Source organism: Archocentrus centrarchus, chromosome 12 (assembly GCF_007364275.1).
Source record: "Archocentrus centrarchus isolate MPI-CPG fArcCen1 chromosome 12, fArcCen1, whole genome shotgun sequence".
Lineage (NCBI taxonomy): Eukaryota > Metazoa > Chordata > Actinopteri > Cichliformes > Cichlidae > Archocentrus > Archocentrus centrarchus.
In genome coordinates this window covers 8,249,413-8,266,225 of record NC_044357.1, presented here as the reverse complement: position 1 = coordinate 8,266,225, position 16,813 = coordinate 8,249,413, and the positions used below count along the sequence as shown (strand labels likewise).

Sequence of the window (16,813 nt, the reverse complement as noted above, 5' to 3'; positions counted from 1 at the left end):
ACTGTGTGTGTGAGTGTGTGTGTATAACAGGAGATGCAAAGCCCTCGCCACACACAGTGGGAAATATTTGGGATGGTTTCCCTCGGAATGTCTTGGCGTGCCTATGGAATGCCCCCCTCCCAACAGTCTCCTCCTGCCCCTTCTCATTGTCGCTCCCTCTCATCTCTAGTCCCTCAAGGGGAGGGAGAGTGGGAAACGGCAGGACACACAAATACGACCCCTGTTTTGTCACCAGAGAGGAAGGCACATGAACAGAGACGCAGACAAGGAGAGCCAAGCATGAGAAACTAATGCAGGTTTGTAAAAACATGAGAATGTGCTTGGGTTTTACAGACTGCATAGCAAATGTATGAGACTATTCATATCCATGGGCATCTGAAAGTATCAGGTGCGTGTGCGTTTGAAAACAGGAATGTATGCCAGTACAAAAAAATCTTGTTTTCTACTGGAATTTAACACCTATCATGTTTACATCCTGACACAGATTAACCCAGTTTCACTTGCATGCACACACAGAACAAGTGAAGGTTGACATTAAACGTGTCTCAACCCCTCACATTCCTCCTGTTTCTCAGCCTGCAGCTCTCTTTGTAGATCAAAGCAGAGACAACAAGTCTTTCTATTGCCGTCCTGTCCTCTACCCCTCCTTTTCCTTCACTCTCTTCCTCTTGCCATTTCTCATTCAACACTTATCTCACTTACACAAACTTACTTTCTCTCACATTTCAGCCTCTATGTGCACTTTCAGTCTCCGTCTCTCTCTCCCCACAACCATATTATTCGCCATTTCTCAGCTGCATTCACTGTAGTTCCCCTTTTTTTGCCTCTCATCTTTTTACATCACTACCATCACCTCTGTTCTCACTTCTCTCTCGCCTTCCCTCCCTCTCCTTTTCCTGTCCGTAACCCCCCATTTCTCCCACCCCTCCCTCTCACAGTGCGGCGGTTCCTGTTGCTCTTGTTTTCACTTCCCCAGTAGTCGGGTGCGTGGGAACCAGTGTTTCAGCTGCAATAGTGTCTACGCCTGAGTGTGAGCGCATCTGTGACCAAGTCTGTGCGCTCTCACTTGCTGTTTGTACTTGAAGGTGTTAAGGTGAGTGTGCATGAAGCCGTTATAATATGTGTTTGTTGGTTTTGGGTTTCAAATACACTCACACAAACACACACACACACACACACACACACAAGCTACACGTCTGTTTAGCTGGTTTCACATCTATCTCTCAGCTGATCGCTGCTATCTGAACATATCTATAAAAAGCCAGTGTGGCATCTCATGGAACCATGAAGCCCAGCAGAAGAGTGTGTGTGTGTGTGTGTGTTGACAGTATAGACAGAGAATAGGATACAGCTAAATAAGGAAGTTATGATGGACCAACAACCAACTTTACCATCCAAGGAATATCCTGGTTGGAGATAAGAACTAAGGACAGTTAATTTTTGCGATGTGTGTCAACATTTCATAACAAATATTTTTTAAAACATGGAAGGTTAAAATAGACCTGTATAACATGTTTTGTTGTGAATAAATAATCATTATTTTAATTACTGCCCCATTTTAATTACATGTTAATATATCTGGCCAGGACCTTTCTGTGTGGAGTTTGCACGCTCTTCCCGTGTCTGTGTGGGTTTTCTCGAGGTACTCCGGCTTCCTCCCACAGTCCAAAGTCATGCAGTTAGTGGGGTTAGGTTAATTGGGGATTCTAAATTGGCCATAGGTGTGAATGTGAGTGTGAACAGACTGGCAACCTGTCCACAGTCTACCCTACTTTTCATGCTGTGGCAGCTGGAATCCAGTCCCTCTGCTACCCTGAATTAGATACGCTGAAGAAAATGGATAAATGGACATATTTAATATATTAATATAAAGTATGTTTGAACCAGTATATTTATAGCATAGCCCTGAGACAGTTTGGCAACCTGTCCGGGATGTACCCCACCTCTCAACCTATGGACAGTCTCCAACGCAGACAAAATGTGATACAGACTGTAGATAAAAATAAAATACAATGTACATTTCTAAAAGTAATAAATGGTTCTCTATCCAGTATTCAGTTTATTTTGTGAGGTATGGTTCTGCAATTTTTTTTAAATACTTTTTTGCTGGGACAGACTGAAGCCATATCCCACAGAACAGAGACAGAACAAAATATCCAACCCCAGTTACCCCTTTATACAAATACAGGACTGTGTCACGTATTCCTACAAACCAGATCTCACCTTTTAGGAGTTGTTTACAGAAAGAACTAATGCTACCTGAATAAGGAGCAGAATTCTCATTATCTGAAGCCAAGTCACACTGACGATAAACCACTTCCATATGAATGCATTAACCACAATCCACGACATTAAAAAAAAATGTGAAGTAGTAATTTTTTTTCCCCCATTACACAACTATGCAGATAAATATAAACATGAGGCCCTTTCCTATCTGGCATTCTCTCTTGGGGTCAAATTCCTATGCCTCTAAAATCTGTGTGGCCTATTGATACTCAGAGACAAACATTAACCCTTTCCTTGTATACGCTTTACATATGCACGCCTACATGAGTCTGTGCTTAACCTGTTTGTGTGTGTGGTTTGTTTTAAACTTCTCTTTCCTCACAACATTCATCAGTAGTCTATGTGATTGAGGGAGGAACACACAGACTAAAGGGAGAGAAACTAACCCATCCATTGCTAATTAGATAGCTTTACAATCAGATCACAAAGAGGTTAACTATGCCTGGGTGGGCTGTGGAGCAGCCCCCGATGTGAAACTCTCTATTGCTCTCTGCAACACGCACACATATATCCAAAATATTTTAATATTTAAATATTAGTCAGCAAACCTTTAATATAAAAAAAGCTTACTGAAATGTACAGTTAATCTTCCATCTTGTCAGAATTTAAGAAATGTTCTTGGCAGTATTACATTTTATTAATATTACTTTTAATAATTTTATAATAATTCTGAAAATTTATTAAAGAAAACTAGTGTGAGTCAATCAACCCTGGCTACGGGAGAGATGATTGTGCACTGGTTTGTAGGCAGAGAGCTTTTCACAGATCAGTTTTGCTGAATGACCTAATTAAAAAGTTGGAACTAGTTGTGTCATTTTACATGTCATTAGCATTAATGACATGCATATCAGAGTGTCTTCTCTTGAAGTCATGTTAGGAGTGACCAATAAGTAGAGGATATGATATAGATGAATGACTTTTTAGCCAATGGTCAATTTCTGTTTGTGAGTTTTCTCTTCGTGTGTGTGAGACTTGTATCATCAGGACAGAAAGCAGCATCAAGGTGATCCAGGTTTGTAACATATTCTGTCTGAAAGAAATGCATCAGGTGGTGCATCTTGAAAGATTTGGCCTCCACTAGGAGTAAGCTAGAACACCCAAGTTTTAAAACTGTCCTGATTCCCCACCCAGCCACTAACACACACAAAACACACAAACACAGCGGCCGTGGCACACAGTCTCTCTAAAACAGCCACCCACAGAGATATCTATGGGTCACGTACCATAAAATCAGGCAACTTAACTGCCTATTTAACATATTTTTCCAGGCTCCACAAACATGATAAAACACAGATCTGAATAATGAGGGTGAATGGCTACTTTCAGTATTATGTATGAATACATGAAGATTTATCTGGAAACAAAAATATATTCAGCGTGGTTTCTTCTTTCAGATTCCCTTGTGGTTAAATCAAATCTTCACCTTAGAGCTTCTTCTCTTGCAGTGCATTATGATGAATTTTCTTACAGAACACCTCATGTTTAACTCTCCTTTTCCCTACCCATTTGTTTTTGCATCTTTTATACCTCTTCCGCCATCTCCCACCACTTGCACTGGTCAAGGCTGTGGTGGCAGCAAGCTAAACAATGAAAAGCAGACATCCCACTTCCTCACAACATCTTCCAGCTCCTGGTGGGGGACCTGAGGAATTCCCAGAGCAGATGGGATATGCAATCCCATTCGGAGTCTCCTGGGTCTGCCTCAGGGTCTTCCCCCATTTGGACATGCCAAGAATACCTCCACAGGGAGGCAGTCAGGGCTCAGTAGGGATACTAATTAGATATTCCAATGCTCTAAAATGGCTACTTTGAACATGAAAGTAAAGTGGATCAACTCCAAGCTCCTGATCCTTTTAGTAAAGGTGAGCCTGGATATCCTACTAAAGACACTTGTTTAGCACCACCCTGTAGCAGCTGATACCACTACAACACCCACATTACTGCCAATGCCCACACCAGTCTGCCTGTCACTATCTCACACCATCGTAAAATCACTCAAAACCAGAAGACACAGAAAACACTGACATTCCCTCCCTGTGGGAAATACTCAGGGATTAAAAAATGCTTCATTACAGGCGTATAGCTTAACTATATGCATCGGCCTTTTTCCCCCATCACCAGCAAAGTTCAACATAAGAAGCCTTGACATCTTCCCCTGCTGTCAACACTACATGACATTTTCTTTCCTTGTAGCATTCCTATTAAGATTGAAAAAAATGCTTCCATTTTCACACTGGGCTAAACATACCACATCTATCACAAGCTAACTCATACAGCAGGTTTTAAAAAAAATAAATCATCACAGAAATATTTCCTTTCATACTTGCACAATGCATTTGGAAAGTTTTCACAGCGCTTCACTTGTTCCACATTCATGTTACAGCCTTGTTCCAAAATGGATTAAAGTCATTTTTCACCTCAGATTTCTGCATACAACACCTCATAATGACAACATGAAAAGAGTTTGCTTTAAACTGTCGCAAATTTATTAAAACATAAAAATATAATACATGTATACAAGTATTCACAGCCTTTGCTGCTTTGTTGAAGCACCTTTGGGAATGTCTGAAGAGCCATTTTCAGATCTCTCCAGAGATGTTCAAGTGTGGGCTCTGGCTAGGCCACTCAGGGCCACTCAGAGTGGTCCCGAAACCACTCCTTTGTTATCTTGGCTGTGTCCTTAGGGTCATTGTCCTGTTGGAAGATGAAGGATATCATCAAGGAGGTCTCTTAATCTTTGTTTCATCAAACCAGAGAATTTTCTCTCTTACGGTCTGAGAGTCCTTCAGGTGCTTTTTGGCAAACTCCAGGTGGACTGTCATGTGCCTTTTACTGAGGAGTGGCTTCCATACAATCCTGTCTCAGAGGTCTACAGATGATTCCTTGGACTTTATCGCTTGATTTGTGTGCTGACATGTACTGTCAACTAAGGGACCTCATATAAACAGATGAGTGCCTTTCCAAATCATGTCAAATTAACTGAATTTACTACAGGTGGACTCCAATCAAGGTGTAGAAACATCTGACAGATGATCAGTGCAAACAGGATGTACCTGACCTCAATTTTGAGTGTCATGGCAAAGACTGCAAATACTTATCATATTTTTGGTTTATTATTTTTAATAAATTTGTAAGATTTTCCAAACTTTTTTTCACTTTGTCATTACGGGGTATATAATCCCTTTAGGAATAAAGGCTCTAACATGAGAAAATGCGGCACAAATGAAGCACTGTGAAAACTTCCAGATCCATTGTACTTCTCACTAAAAAAAAGGAACTTCAGCTTTTTCATTTCTCTCACTTCAAATTGTGTATAAGCCAAATGCAACTTGTAATGTCTGAGCAAGATACATTAATATTCTGGACTGATTGCTTAATAACACAGATGTTATTTGTCTTCTACTCTGGATCGAGGAAGTTGTGTATCATTTCCTTAATTTATCTGTTGTGAATTTATCATCTTCCCTACAGCCAAGTTCACTCTAATTTCCTGCTAATATACCATGAAAATCATATAAATTATACACTGTCCTGTGTGTACCATACCAAACCACACAAACACAAATATTTCCACACACTGAAGTACCTGACAGCGGCTGAATATATCACTGGGAGTTGGCTGCACATTGAAGTGTTTGAGAACTCGAACAGCCTGGTCTCTGGCCTTTTCCGAGCAGTCTAGGGAAAAACAGCGACCCTCAGCCACCTGAGAACGCAACTGTATGGGGAGATAAAGACAATCCATGTATACTAGGGAGCAAGGAAGACACACAAATGCATGAAACCAAAAACACAAGGTGGATCAGGAATGCCTAGATTTTAGCGTTCATATGTACTTACAGTTTGGAAAGGCTGTCCACATGTAAGTATGACACGGCCTTCAGCTTGCGCTAACTGAGACACAACAAGTAAGAACACATAAGAGCACAGTAACTGAAATAAACCCATTACATTAATTATTTATATTCCAAGTATTTTGAAGGGGTTTCACAATAAATTATACTTTAGTACACAAAATATGCTTTTATTTGGTAGTGTAGGTTTTGCAGATGCCACAGTACGGTAACTGGCATCTGCAAAATGTAGGTGCAGCTACGGGCCTGCTCTAATTTGTGGAGACCTTTAGGATTTGAACAGATGATCAGGGGAAAAGTTGTGGACAGTCAAAAGCAATAAGTACTCCTCAATACCATTTGCATACTAACATGAGGAGGAAAGGAGGAACTTCAAACTTCTAAACACCTCAAAGATTGGAGCGTATCCCACCTGTCATAAGGCCAGAGGCAACCAGATGTCTTCTGGGAAAAACTAGGACTAACCTTTGCTGCAACTCTGTGATCATCAGTGTTCTCCAACATGACCACGTCAACTCCCAAACAACGCAGGTATCTTCCGAGTCCCTGTAGCATGTTGTCACACACCACCCGCAACTGCTGAGGGGGTAGAGGTGGGGAATCTTCTGCAGGCTCCCTGCCATACAGGACGCCTTTCTCTGGCTCTGAACGAGGGGGGCTGACCCTTTGAGCCCCCTGACATTCCTAAATGGACAGAGACAATAATGTGATACTTAACTGATCCCCACAGGGGGATTTTCTTTTCACTTGCACCACAGTTCAGGGAGGCCACAGCACTGGGTGAGTTTCAAATCTGCACCGCTGGAGCTGCTGAAGTGTCTTTGTTAATTGCTCATTGTCCCTCCTTGCAGGTTGAATGCTCAAAAGTTGGGTCTTCAAGAAGAGGTTCAGTATTCATTTACATGTCACATGGAAAACTCATCAAAGGAGTAACAAAAGGTAAATTAGCACATTGGCTTCATGTGTAAACGGGTTGTTGTCATCCACGAAGCTGAGTCTACACCTACAATAATCCTGCCAGTGTTATGGTGACTAAAGTTGTGAGTATACATTAAATTTTGGCATATTAAAAAGAAATTGAATATGTCTTTGATTTAAGTGTCAAAATGTCACTGATACAAAGACCCTCTTCAAGTGACATTTACTAGGTTCTTTGTTTGGTTTTAAAAAACATTTTTTATATAGAAATGTTGACAATGAACAAACATTACACATGTTCAAAGTAGAATTTCAACATGTCCAGGTTCAGTATTATGAAACCTAAAATGTTAACATATCTTGAAAAAGGGAAACTGAAGAAATAATTAAAAGTGATAATTTGTTTTATTGTTGATTTGTTAAATTTCCCTACCTCTCAGACTACTAAGCACAGCTACTATTTTATCAGTTGGCTTAAGCAGTAAAGCCTGTTTTCAAGATAAAGCATGAAGTGTGACTCCCAGTTTGACTATTACACTCACTGGCTGAATGCTGAGGAGTTACTGGAGCAGCCAGTTCACGTTAAAAGTTGCTGTTTATAATATCTAATAATAATGGTAATAAATCAAACCTCTGAACACACACACACACACACACACACACACACACACACACACACACACACACACACACACACACACACACACACACACACACACACACAAAATAGAAGAAAAGGCAGCTGATCCTTGACCTCTTTGTCAAGGGCCTGTTTCGTTTGCTTGCCCTGTTTCTCCTTCAGCTTCTTATCTCTGCTCATCTCTGATTGGCTTGAAGAGATGCTGTGCAGGTCAGCAGGCAGCCCAAAAGATGCTGGGTTCTGGGAGAGAACAGAGTACACATCCAGCAAACAGTAGGCATCTGCCACTAGAAGATTTTAAGAAGCAAGAGAAAGAGAGAGGAAGAAGGGGGGATTTATTGGTTTGCAGTTCATCAGGGGGTAACAAAATAATCTCTGATATTCTATAGAGAAGAGAGCAGCGACCATCTGTCTCTCTGTCATTGTCTGTCTGTGCGTGCACAATACCATACCTGCATATCTAATTTGGCTGATGCGTAGAGGCCGCTTCTCCCAGTTAGACATCTGCTCTGTCTTGTCCAGGGGCCTTCCCAGGACCTGTTGTACCAACAGACTGAGGCCCTTTTCTGCACAGTCCTCACCCACCAGTACCTCTTTAGGGCCATTTTGAGTCCGGCTGAGTGTACCTTGTTGGATCTAGATAACAAAATACAGACATAAAATGGCAACTGTAATCATTTAAACACAGAATTTGAAAAAAAAAAAAAAAAAAAAAAAATGTCATCTCCAACACTCAAATCCAGTGCTGGACTTAATTTAGAAACCAATTTGTATTCAGTTATGCAAATAAAAGAAAAGATTACTTTTTTATGTATACTAAGAAGATCAAGCATCCCATCCATCTTCAGTGGGTCCTCTTGTAACTGGGGCCAGGTGGCCAAGAGACACTTAAGGTCACCGGCCATACCGTAACCTAAATGGGGGAGAGGGGAAAAAAAAAAAAAAAAGGAAAAAATGTGAGAGACCAAAGTATTTATAAAAAGAAAAAAAAGCCATCATATGAATTTGATATATTAAATATGTGAAGACTCTTGCTAACCTAGCTTAAGGACACTTTGTTTGGAGAACAACCTCCTGATGAAACTAACTGTTTCTGGGTGCTCACAAAATCTCCCTGCACAGAGGTCTATTAAGAAAACCTGGTCAGAAACCGCAAGTTGTATCAGAGCAACTTTCTGAACTGAGATACAGCCAAACGTAGGCTGCCACTCCATGTCAACTCCAACTATACCACCTTCCTAAGAAAGGAGAGACAACAGAACACAGATGAGAAATTTTTAGTTGAATAATCAATGATTCACAATAAAGAGTTTCACTGAACCTTAATAAACTACAGACTATAGACAAAACCGCTTTTTTAAAATCAACTTTTTCCATCACTAGGTGGTGTTTAGTCCTCTGTACCTTGAGCACAATGTGTTGACATTTCTCGAGAGCTTCTGGTGTGTCCACAAAGTGAACCTTGTCTTTGGTGAGTGGCACTTGGTAGAACTTCTCACAGTGAGACTGAGATAGCTCCCACTCCTCAGTTTCTGTGGTATCACTCAGACATATCTGCCTGAGCAAAGGAGAGAAATGAGTGTTTTATGAATTTGCATATTAGGCAGTGTGCTCTACAGTGGTGGACTCATAACCAAAGAGGAAAAAAGGAAGATACAAAATGCATTAAGTGTTATGACTGAGTTAAGTGTGTCAGTAAAATATGTAAATAGTGAAAAAGAAGCGAGTACAAAAGTTTTGTTTATAGGATGGTGTTGAGCAGCTGTTGCAAAAGAAAGATGAAATCAAAGTAATATGTGAGAAACAGGATGTGGAGAACGAACGAATTAGCTTCATATTATATATATATATAAAAAATATAAAAAATTACAGCCAGTGCATACCAACTTGCGTAACAGGAGATGTTTATATATATTCTGCCCAACTTACTGCAGAGTGCGTGGTAGACTCCGCTGGGTTTCCCATACTCCACAGGGAAGTCGATCTTTTGGGATCTTGTATCTCAGTGACCACTGGGAGGCTTTGCGAAGACCAGAGTACTTCACCAACATTTCCACCAAGTGGATCTGCAGCTCAGCGTCGTCTGCCACTACATACTATACATACACAGCAGATAAACTTAGTGATATTACTGCATCCAAGTAGTGCCATATATCTTTACATTTCATCAAGTGAATACACACACAAGCCCACCTGTACATGGTCACTCCAGTTCTCTTCTGTCATGCCTTTCTATGAGAAAAGAAAACATACAAAACTAGGATTTTAAATTATTCCTCATTAAGACTTTTACTATATATGATAAATTATATAAATAAAAATATACTACAATCTGAGGAAAATTTGCCTCTATATTCAGAATTTTGTGACTATTTTTGTCTTCATCATTAGAACTATCTATTCACAATGTCTATTAGTCCTCAGTTCACACCCTCGTCCTCTGTAAGCAGAATTGTCAGTTAAAATGACAGTAAGACTTAATTATCTACTGATAGATTCTTCCTGACAGACTCCCACGAAAGTGCCTGCAACAGGACAATTCATTTCAACTTGCAGCCAAAAATTACAAATTTTTTGCCTTGAAAACATGAGAAATTAATATTTTGCCTTTTTTGCACTTACCTAATAAAATTAAGTACCTTACATTGTTCCAGAATGTAGAAAAACTACTGCAAACAGTCAAATTAAAAAAAGAAAGACTATGCAGGACTATGAAAAACTAAGTACACTCCTTGATTCAGTAGCTTGGAGAATACCTCTAGCAGCAATAACTTTAAGTAATTGCTTTCTGTATGACTTTATCAGTCTCTCACATTGTGGAGGAATTTTGGCCCACTCTTCTGTGCAACATTGCTTCAGTTCATTGAGGTTTGCAGTCACTGGTTTATGCACAGCTCTCACCACAGCATTTCAATAAGGTTGAGGTCTGGACTTTGACTAGGTTATTCTAACACCTTGACTTTCTTTTTCAGCCATTCTGCTGCAGAGTTGCTGTTGTGCTTGAGATCATTGTCCTGCTGCATGACCCAGTTTCAGCCAAGCTTTAGCTGTCAGACAGATGTGCTCACATTTGACTCTAGAATACTTTGGTATACAGAGGAGTTCATGGTTGACTCAGTGACTGCAAGATGCACAGGTCCTTTGGCTGCAAAACAAGCCCAAATCATCACCCATCAACCGTTCTGTTAGACAGTTGGTATGAGGTGTTTTTGTTGACATGCTGTTTTTGGTTTTCACCAAACATGGCGCTGTCTTGTCTGTCCAAAGGACACTGTTCTTAAAGTCTTGTGGTTTGCTCAGACACAAGTTAGCAAACCTAAGGCTTGCTGCCAAGAAGAGGCTTTTGTTTGGGAAGCCTTCCAAACGAGCCATACTTGTTCAGTCTTTTTCTAATTATACTGTATTTTAATATTTCACATGCTAGCTGAGGCCTGTAGAGTCTGCGATGTGGCTCTTGGGTGTTTTCCAGTTTCTCTGAGCATGGCACAGTCTGACCTTGGGGTGAATTAGCTTGAACCTCCACTCAAAGGAAGGTGGTGGCATTGTGTTAACACATAGCCGATTGCTCCAGACCAACAAACTGTCAATACAACTGTTTTTATAGAAGTAGCCGCACTTGACCAATTAATCACCAGCAAGTGTGACTACTTAGCAGCACCTGGTTGCTTCTTACCTCTTAATTCCTATGGAAGCCGTAAGGGTGGACTTAGTTTGTCACAGGCCTGAATATCACTATGTAAAAACTGAAGCACAGCTCAGTGAACAATAATCTATCAGTAAAAACTCATGAACTATATAAACACACTGACTTATCCATCTCCTCCCAGTGAGTTAAGAGGCTAGCGGATCATGCAGTTCTGCTAAGGTTAAAAGTAAACTCTTACAGATTTTTCAGAAGTGTAGCATAAATAATTAACATTCTGAGAACTATATGCAATTTTTAATTTTCCCTGAAGAAAGCAACTCTGTACTACACCCTCAACCTCATCTTATATGTTAAAGTGACAAATAATATAGTTAATAATACTATGGCATTACAAAAAAAAAACACAATCCAGCCATCACCAACAAATAAGTCAGAAAGACTGTTTTTTTGGAAAACAAACAAGAAATGATGTCTGTTTTCCTTTTCAAATGTTTTACTTTTATTATAACCAGTTTGCATAAGCTACATGAGTAAAGGTGAGTGATGAGCAGCTTCTTTGATAGTACACGTATTAATAATGCTCTTCAAATAAAATCAAGTCTGCTGCATCACTTACCTCCACAAACCTCTTGTACATGAGGAAACGCAGAGAGTCTAGTCTCCTCTTGTGCAGTGCATTGGGACACAGACCTGTGCCAAAAAGACAAAGTCACTATAATTTGTGCCTGAGACATCAACCTGCAGTCTGCATAAATGAGACATGCAGCCAGTCATGTACCTTTGTCAACCTTGAATTTCTCCATGAGTCGTAGGACGTGTTTGGTGAGCATTTTCGGTTGGATGTGGCCCATCCGCTGTCTGGTCAGAGAGAGGCGAGGGAACCGCCTGAGGAAATACCCGTGCCCACACAATTACACAACTTTGCAAGGTGGCATGCCGATACCTGTACAAATAAGTTCTCACACTTGCTTGCATGTATCATACTTGCTTAGCTCTTCCACGCTGAAGCTGGGGTGACACCAAGAGTCTAGAAGTGTAACCAATCGTTGCTCTAAATGACTGTGGCCAGAGACAAAGGACTCTGCCACTGACAGCTTATCCTGCATGATTAGCGGTACGCACATCTGCAGAAGAACAATGGAGATAAACATTTAGGAAGCTGGCTAGAGATTTGAAAGTGGTTATTTATCCCACAGCTTATTAATAAAAACAAACAAGAACTAGAGACACACACTGAATATCTCACCTCCTCCATATTTAGTTCTTCCTGTAATTTCAGCTTAATACTGAGCCATGCTGCCTGTGGGGAAAAAATAAAGTGCCAGCATAAATTTGAGTTTTTCAAAGGTTGCCTTAAAGATTTCCACCATAAAAATAAAATTATCATGAAATCAGCCACCCACCTCTTTGTAGCAGCTGTGAGCCTGCAACCCAGTAATATGCAATTTAAGTAAGGCTGGATCCAGTGAATTGAGTTGGTAGATGTTTATGAGACTGTCCACAAAGTTGGGCTGGGTATCTGTTAGCAAGTTGAGAGCACGTCGCTGGAGTGCCACTGCTCGCTGCTCTGAGAGTGATCTCAGATTCACCTGCATGAAGAACACAAAACCGCAGCCCAAGAAAACAAAAATACCCCTTTAAAATGTGAAAGGACAGAGGGGTGTTTTTAGGTCCACATTTTGTTTGCCAGCACCAATAAAATGAGTTGATCGGGTATTCATTTTAAAATATCTTAATGATGACAACTACAAAGTCAGCAAATCTTTATTTACAGTTCAAAATCACAACAGGTGAAAAAGTTGGACTGCTAGCCAGGACCGCAGGTGTGTAACTGTATGCTTATGTACCTGAGGATGTTCCTTAATCCATGTCTGGAACTCCATGAGAATTTGATGGCCAAGGGTGTGGCTCCGACCTCTCTGTTTGCCCGGACAACTCTCCAGGATTGTTAGTAAGGCCTCCAAAGGCTCAGACAGCTTTGAAAATCCCTGGAGGGCTGCCAAATGCAGCTGTGGGTGGACAGAGCAGAAGGGAGTGGTAAAACTATAATAGAGGAGAAGGTGAATGTATAAAGTATTCAAAAATGATGGTAGAGCAATTCATATCTGAACCTTATGTGCAACTTGGAGCAATTACGACTTCTTAAAATGTTTGCATGATAACAAAGAGGTGGATCAGCGCTTTTAACTGCTCCCTTGAGGCCACAGTGTTACAGTCATGTAAGAGTTGGAAAATCAGCATAATTTTCTTCACTCGCTGAGTCTACATGACAGAGCCTTGTGACACATTTGGTGTAAAAAAAAAGTAACAACCTAGCATTATAAGCTTCCTACATGAGAAAATAATATATGTGTGAAAAATCCAGACTCTGTTTTAATTTGCAAAACAGATGTCATCCACTCAATATCCTCCTCACACAGATCTCAAGTTCATTCAGAGCAACGCAAATTCCTTCCTACTGACAGGCAGTCTGGTTTCCTCATTAACACACGCGCACACACACACACACACACACACACACTGGTGAGCTTCATTTAAGGATTCTGGGTTCTCTCTCTCTCTCTCACTTGTTTCTTCCTGTGCAAGTGCCTCATGCAGACACACAAAAGCTCCATCCTGCTACCTCTGTAAACACACACACACAATCTCAGTATCGCATGTGTGGACCTGACACATGCTGTGAAAGTGACTCTTACCATCTGCAGATCTTTCCGGCTCCACAGTTCGAAGAGTTGGTCTCTCAGCATGGCAGGGTCAAGACCTGGGGGCATATCGCACACGCACACACAGGCACAGAGACAATGACACACACACACACACACACACACACAGATTTCTCTTTGACCTTTGACATGTTAAGGAATCAGAACTAAAGTTTTAGTTATTTTAAACTAAAACTATTCTACGCTTGTCTAATCAAGTCTTTTGGTCATTAAAGAGTTATTATCCTCCGGGGGGCGGGGGGGGGGGGGGGGGGGGGGGGGGGGGGGGTGACAGTATGCAAATTATCCTATTTACGTAGTTATCTGCAAAGACAAATGGCAATTAATAGTTGCCTAGCTCTAATAGCCTCTTTATTGATTTTAATTCATAATATTTATTTTTTTCCCCTCACTCTTTATGTAAATAAAAGATCAAATTTGCCAAACTGTTTAAATTACTTAGTTTCTGCCCCACATAATTCTTAGCTTAGCAGTAATGCAATACACTAGAAAATATTGTTTATTAAAACAGACATAGCTGAGTAGCCATAACGTAAAATATTATTTCTTTAACAGGCACAGCAGAGCAGCCATAACATCGGATTAACAGCTGAGGCTGGTTGGACAGTAGAGGAACCGAGCATTAGCTCTGCATTCCAGCTGAATTTGCAGCCAAAATACTCTAGAGGCGACTCGGAGCACATTTTAGGAATGCCACGGTAGATACAAGAGCTTGGAAACGAGAGGAGATGTGATCATGCATGTGTGTTTTACAATTTTTGCCTGCCAGTGCGTGTGTTCCACTGAGCATTCCCAAACGCTCCAGCTTCTTTCTCTGTCACTCATGCTGTGTGGCCTCCACCGTATCTGCCCCCCTTCCTTCCCAGGGCTACTTTCCTGTTCTCCTCTCCCTCCCTGCACCAGCCTCTCTTGATTTTGTCTCGGATTTCCCCAGGAAAAGGCTATGCGCTGGTCATGGTGTAAAAAATACAGCCTTCCTGATGCATAGCCTGGGAAAGCAGACCAAAAGGCCTCTCCCTCCCTCTCTGTGAGCTGGCCTCTTTCTTTGCTGCATCTCTCCTGGCGTGACACTTTTAGCCTATTATGTTGCCTCTTAAACATGAATTTGGCATTCATCTTCCAGCAGCAGCCCTTTTACTGGAGTTTGTTTGAACCAATCAATCAATGCTTCCTTTTAATTCTGCAACTTCTCTCAACAAATTCACCACAATTTAAAATGACACCAATATTTTAATATTTTAATTCCCTTCAAGTTTCTCTGGTCTTTAGTTTTGATTATATAAAAAACAAAACACAGTAAAGCTCCTTGTTGCCAAAAAAAAAAAAATTATTCCTGTGACCTGGTTTTGTGGTCTTATTCAGGAAAACAGTTTATTTCCATGTTTTGAGCATACATAATGCAAACTCTACAGTTGTTTAAGATCTTTTTCTAACAGTGCAATTGTTGTAAATACATTTCTTAGCTACCAAATCATTGTTTAAATTCCTTTCTGCTTAAATATATTCACAGTTAATTAAAAGTTACTTGAGAAAACAGCTTTTTTAAAATGATTGTAAATCTGTTAATTCAGCAGACAGCAAAGCCACGGTGGTTCTCTCTGAAATGGACTATGACACGCATAAAAAAAACCCACCACAAAAGTCCACTTAACGGTTCTCAACATTTGAAAGGCTGCTGAGTTTCCTTTTCTGTTATACACCCTACTTTGGCTCATTCAGCCCACTGCCGAACATGCATAGGCTACGTGCAGAGGGACTCACACAAACACCACAACCCACTTCAGTCTCACTGTTTGTATGAGAAGAGGAGAGAGGAGAGGAATGTTGAGCATGTAGCTTCTTTACACTCTTGGCTAGCGAGTGAATGACAGCGCTAGAGGCTCCCCATTCATTATAACATAATAACCCTATCACCACATACAAATACACAGACACATGCAGAAAACATGCACTCATTCACCCCCTTGGAAGGTGACTCTTTATTTTGCACGTGAGAAAATCTGAAATTTGAGAAAAATGCTGCACTTTCTCAAAGTGCATCTTTATGCATTCTGTATACAGACTGCCAAAACAATTTCAGTGCAAATTAGACAGTTTTAAATCCACAGGCAATTCTGACTGCATGTTGCCAGGCAGCTGCCAAAATAAAGGAAACACAAAGATCAAGTGTCTAAAAGGGGCATTTGGTGTCATTACAGCCACCAGAACAGTTTCAGTGTGACTTGGCAGTGGTTGTGCAAGTGGCTCGACTGCACTGGAAGGATGCCACAACATTCTTCTACAAGTGCTTCTCTTCTTTTGAATTTTGTTGGAGATGCTGGAAAAGGCTTTCAACAGGTGCTATTAGAGGATGGTGGAAAATGGGGGAGAATACAAGCACTTGCAAAATTTGATGCTTATTAAAGCGATGTTTACATGTTAACTGCCTCTCCATAATTGACCCACTACAAGCTGGTCTCACCAAATATGGAGCTACACATGCCTGAAGGGTCTACAGGGGGCAGTCGAGGCCATCTCCTTAACTAAAAAAAAAAACTTAAATTTAAAAGAGGAACTCAGATCATTTTAAGTAACTGCTGCAGCACTCTAAAAAGCTGTTGTTGGTACTAAATCCATTTAACACATGTGAGGCAGTAGTTTCAGCACAAAGCTCTATCTAGCAGGTTTCCCTTACTCAGAACAGGTAACTATGCACCCAAACAAGATCCATGTACACCAGGGGTGTCAAAGTCCTCAAATACAGCCC

The 16,813-nt window shown here is 40.7% G+C and overlaps 1 protein-coding gene across 3 annotated transcripts in view; it reads right to left on the bottom strand.

Moving 5' to 3' along the window:
* exd3 (exonuclease 3'-5' domain containing 3) overlaps positions 1-16,813 on the bottom strand; it is a 44,513-nt gene that overhangs the window by 24,320 nt on the left and 3,380 nt on the right. For 2 of the 3 annotated variants that reach the window (XM_030742047.1, XM_030742048.1), the window contains exons 3-19: positions 14,041-14,105; positions 13,192-13,353; positions 12,748-12,933; positions 12,591-12,644; positions 12,329-12,468; positions 12,123-12,229; positions 11,961-12,034; positions 9,892-9,930; positions 9,628-9,794; positions 9,103-9,256; positions 8,738-8,936; positions 8,502-8,611; positions 8,151-8,334; positions 7,813-7,985; positions 6,606-6,824; positions 6,127-6,180; positions 5,873-6,004 (exon numbers count right to left, since the gene is read on the bottom strand). In XM_030742047.1, coding sequence (XP_030597907.1) covers positions 5,873-6,004; positions 6,127-6,180; positions 6,606-6,824; positions 7,813-7,985; positions 8,151-8,334; positions 8,502-8,611; positions 8,738-8,936; positions 9,103-9,256; positions 9,628-9,794; positions 9,892-9,930; positions 11,961-12,034; positions 12,123-12,229; positions 12,329-12,468; positions 12,591-12,644; positions 12,748-12,933; positions 13,192-13,353; positions 14,041-14,105 — 2,219 coding nt within the window. Of the gene's footprint in view, positions 1-4,802; positions 4,981-5,872; positions 6,005-6,126; positions 6,181-6,605; positions 6,825-7,812; positions 7,986-8,150; positions 8,335-8,501; positions 8,612-8,737; positions 8,937-9,102; positions 9,257-9,627; positions 9,795-9,891; positions 9,931-11,960; positions 12,035-12,122; positions 12,230-12,328; positions 12,469-12,590; positions 12,645-12,747; positions 12,934-13,191; positions 13,354-14,040; positions 14,106-16,813 lie in introns of those variants that run through there. The other variant, XM_030742049.1, reaches the window with a different exon arrangement.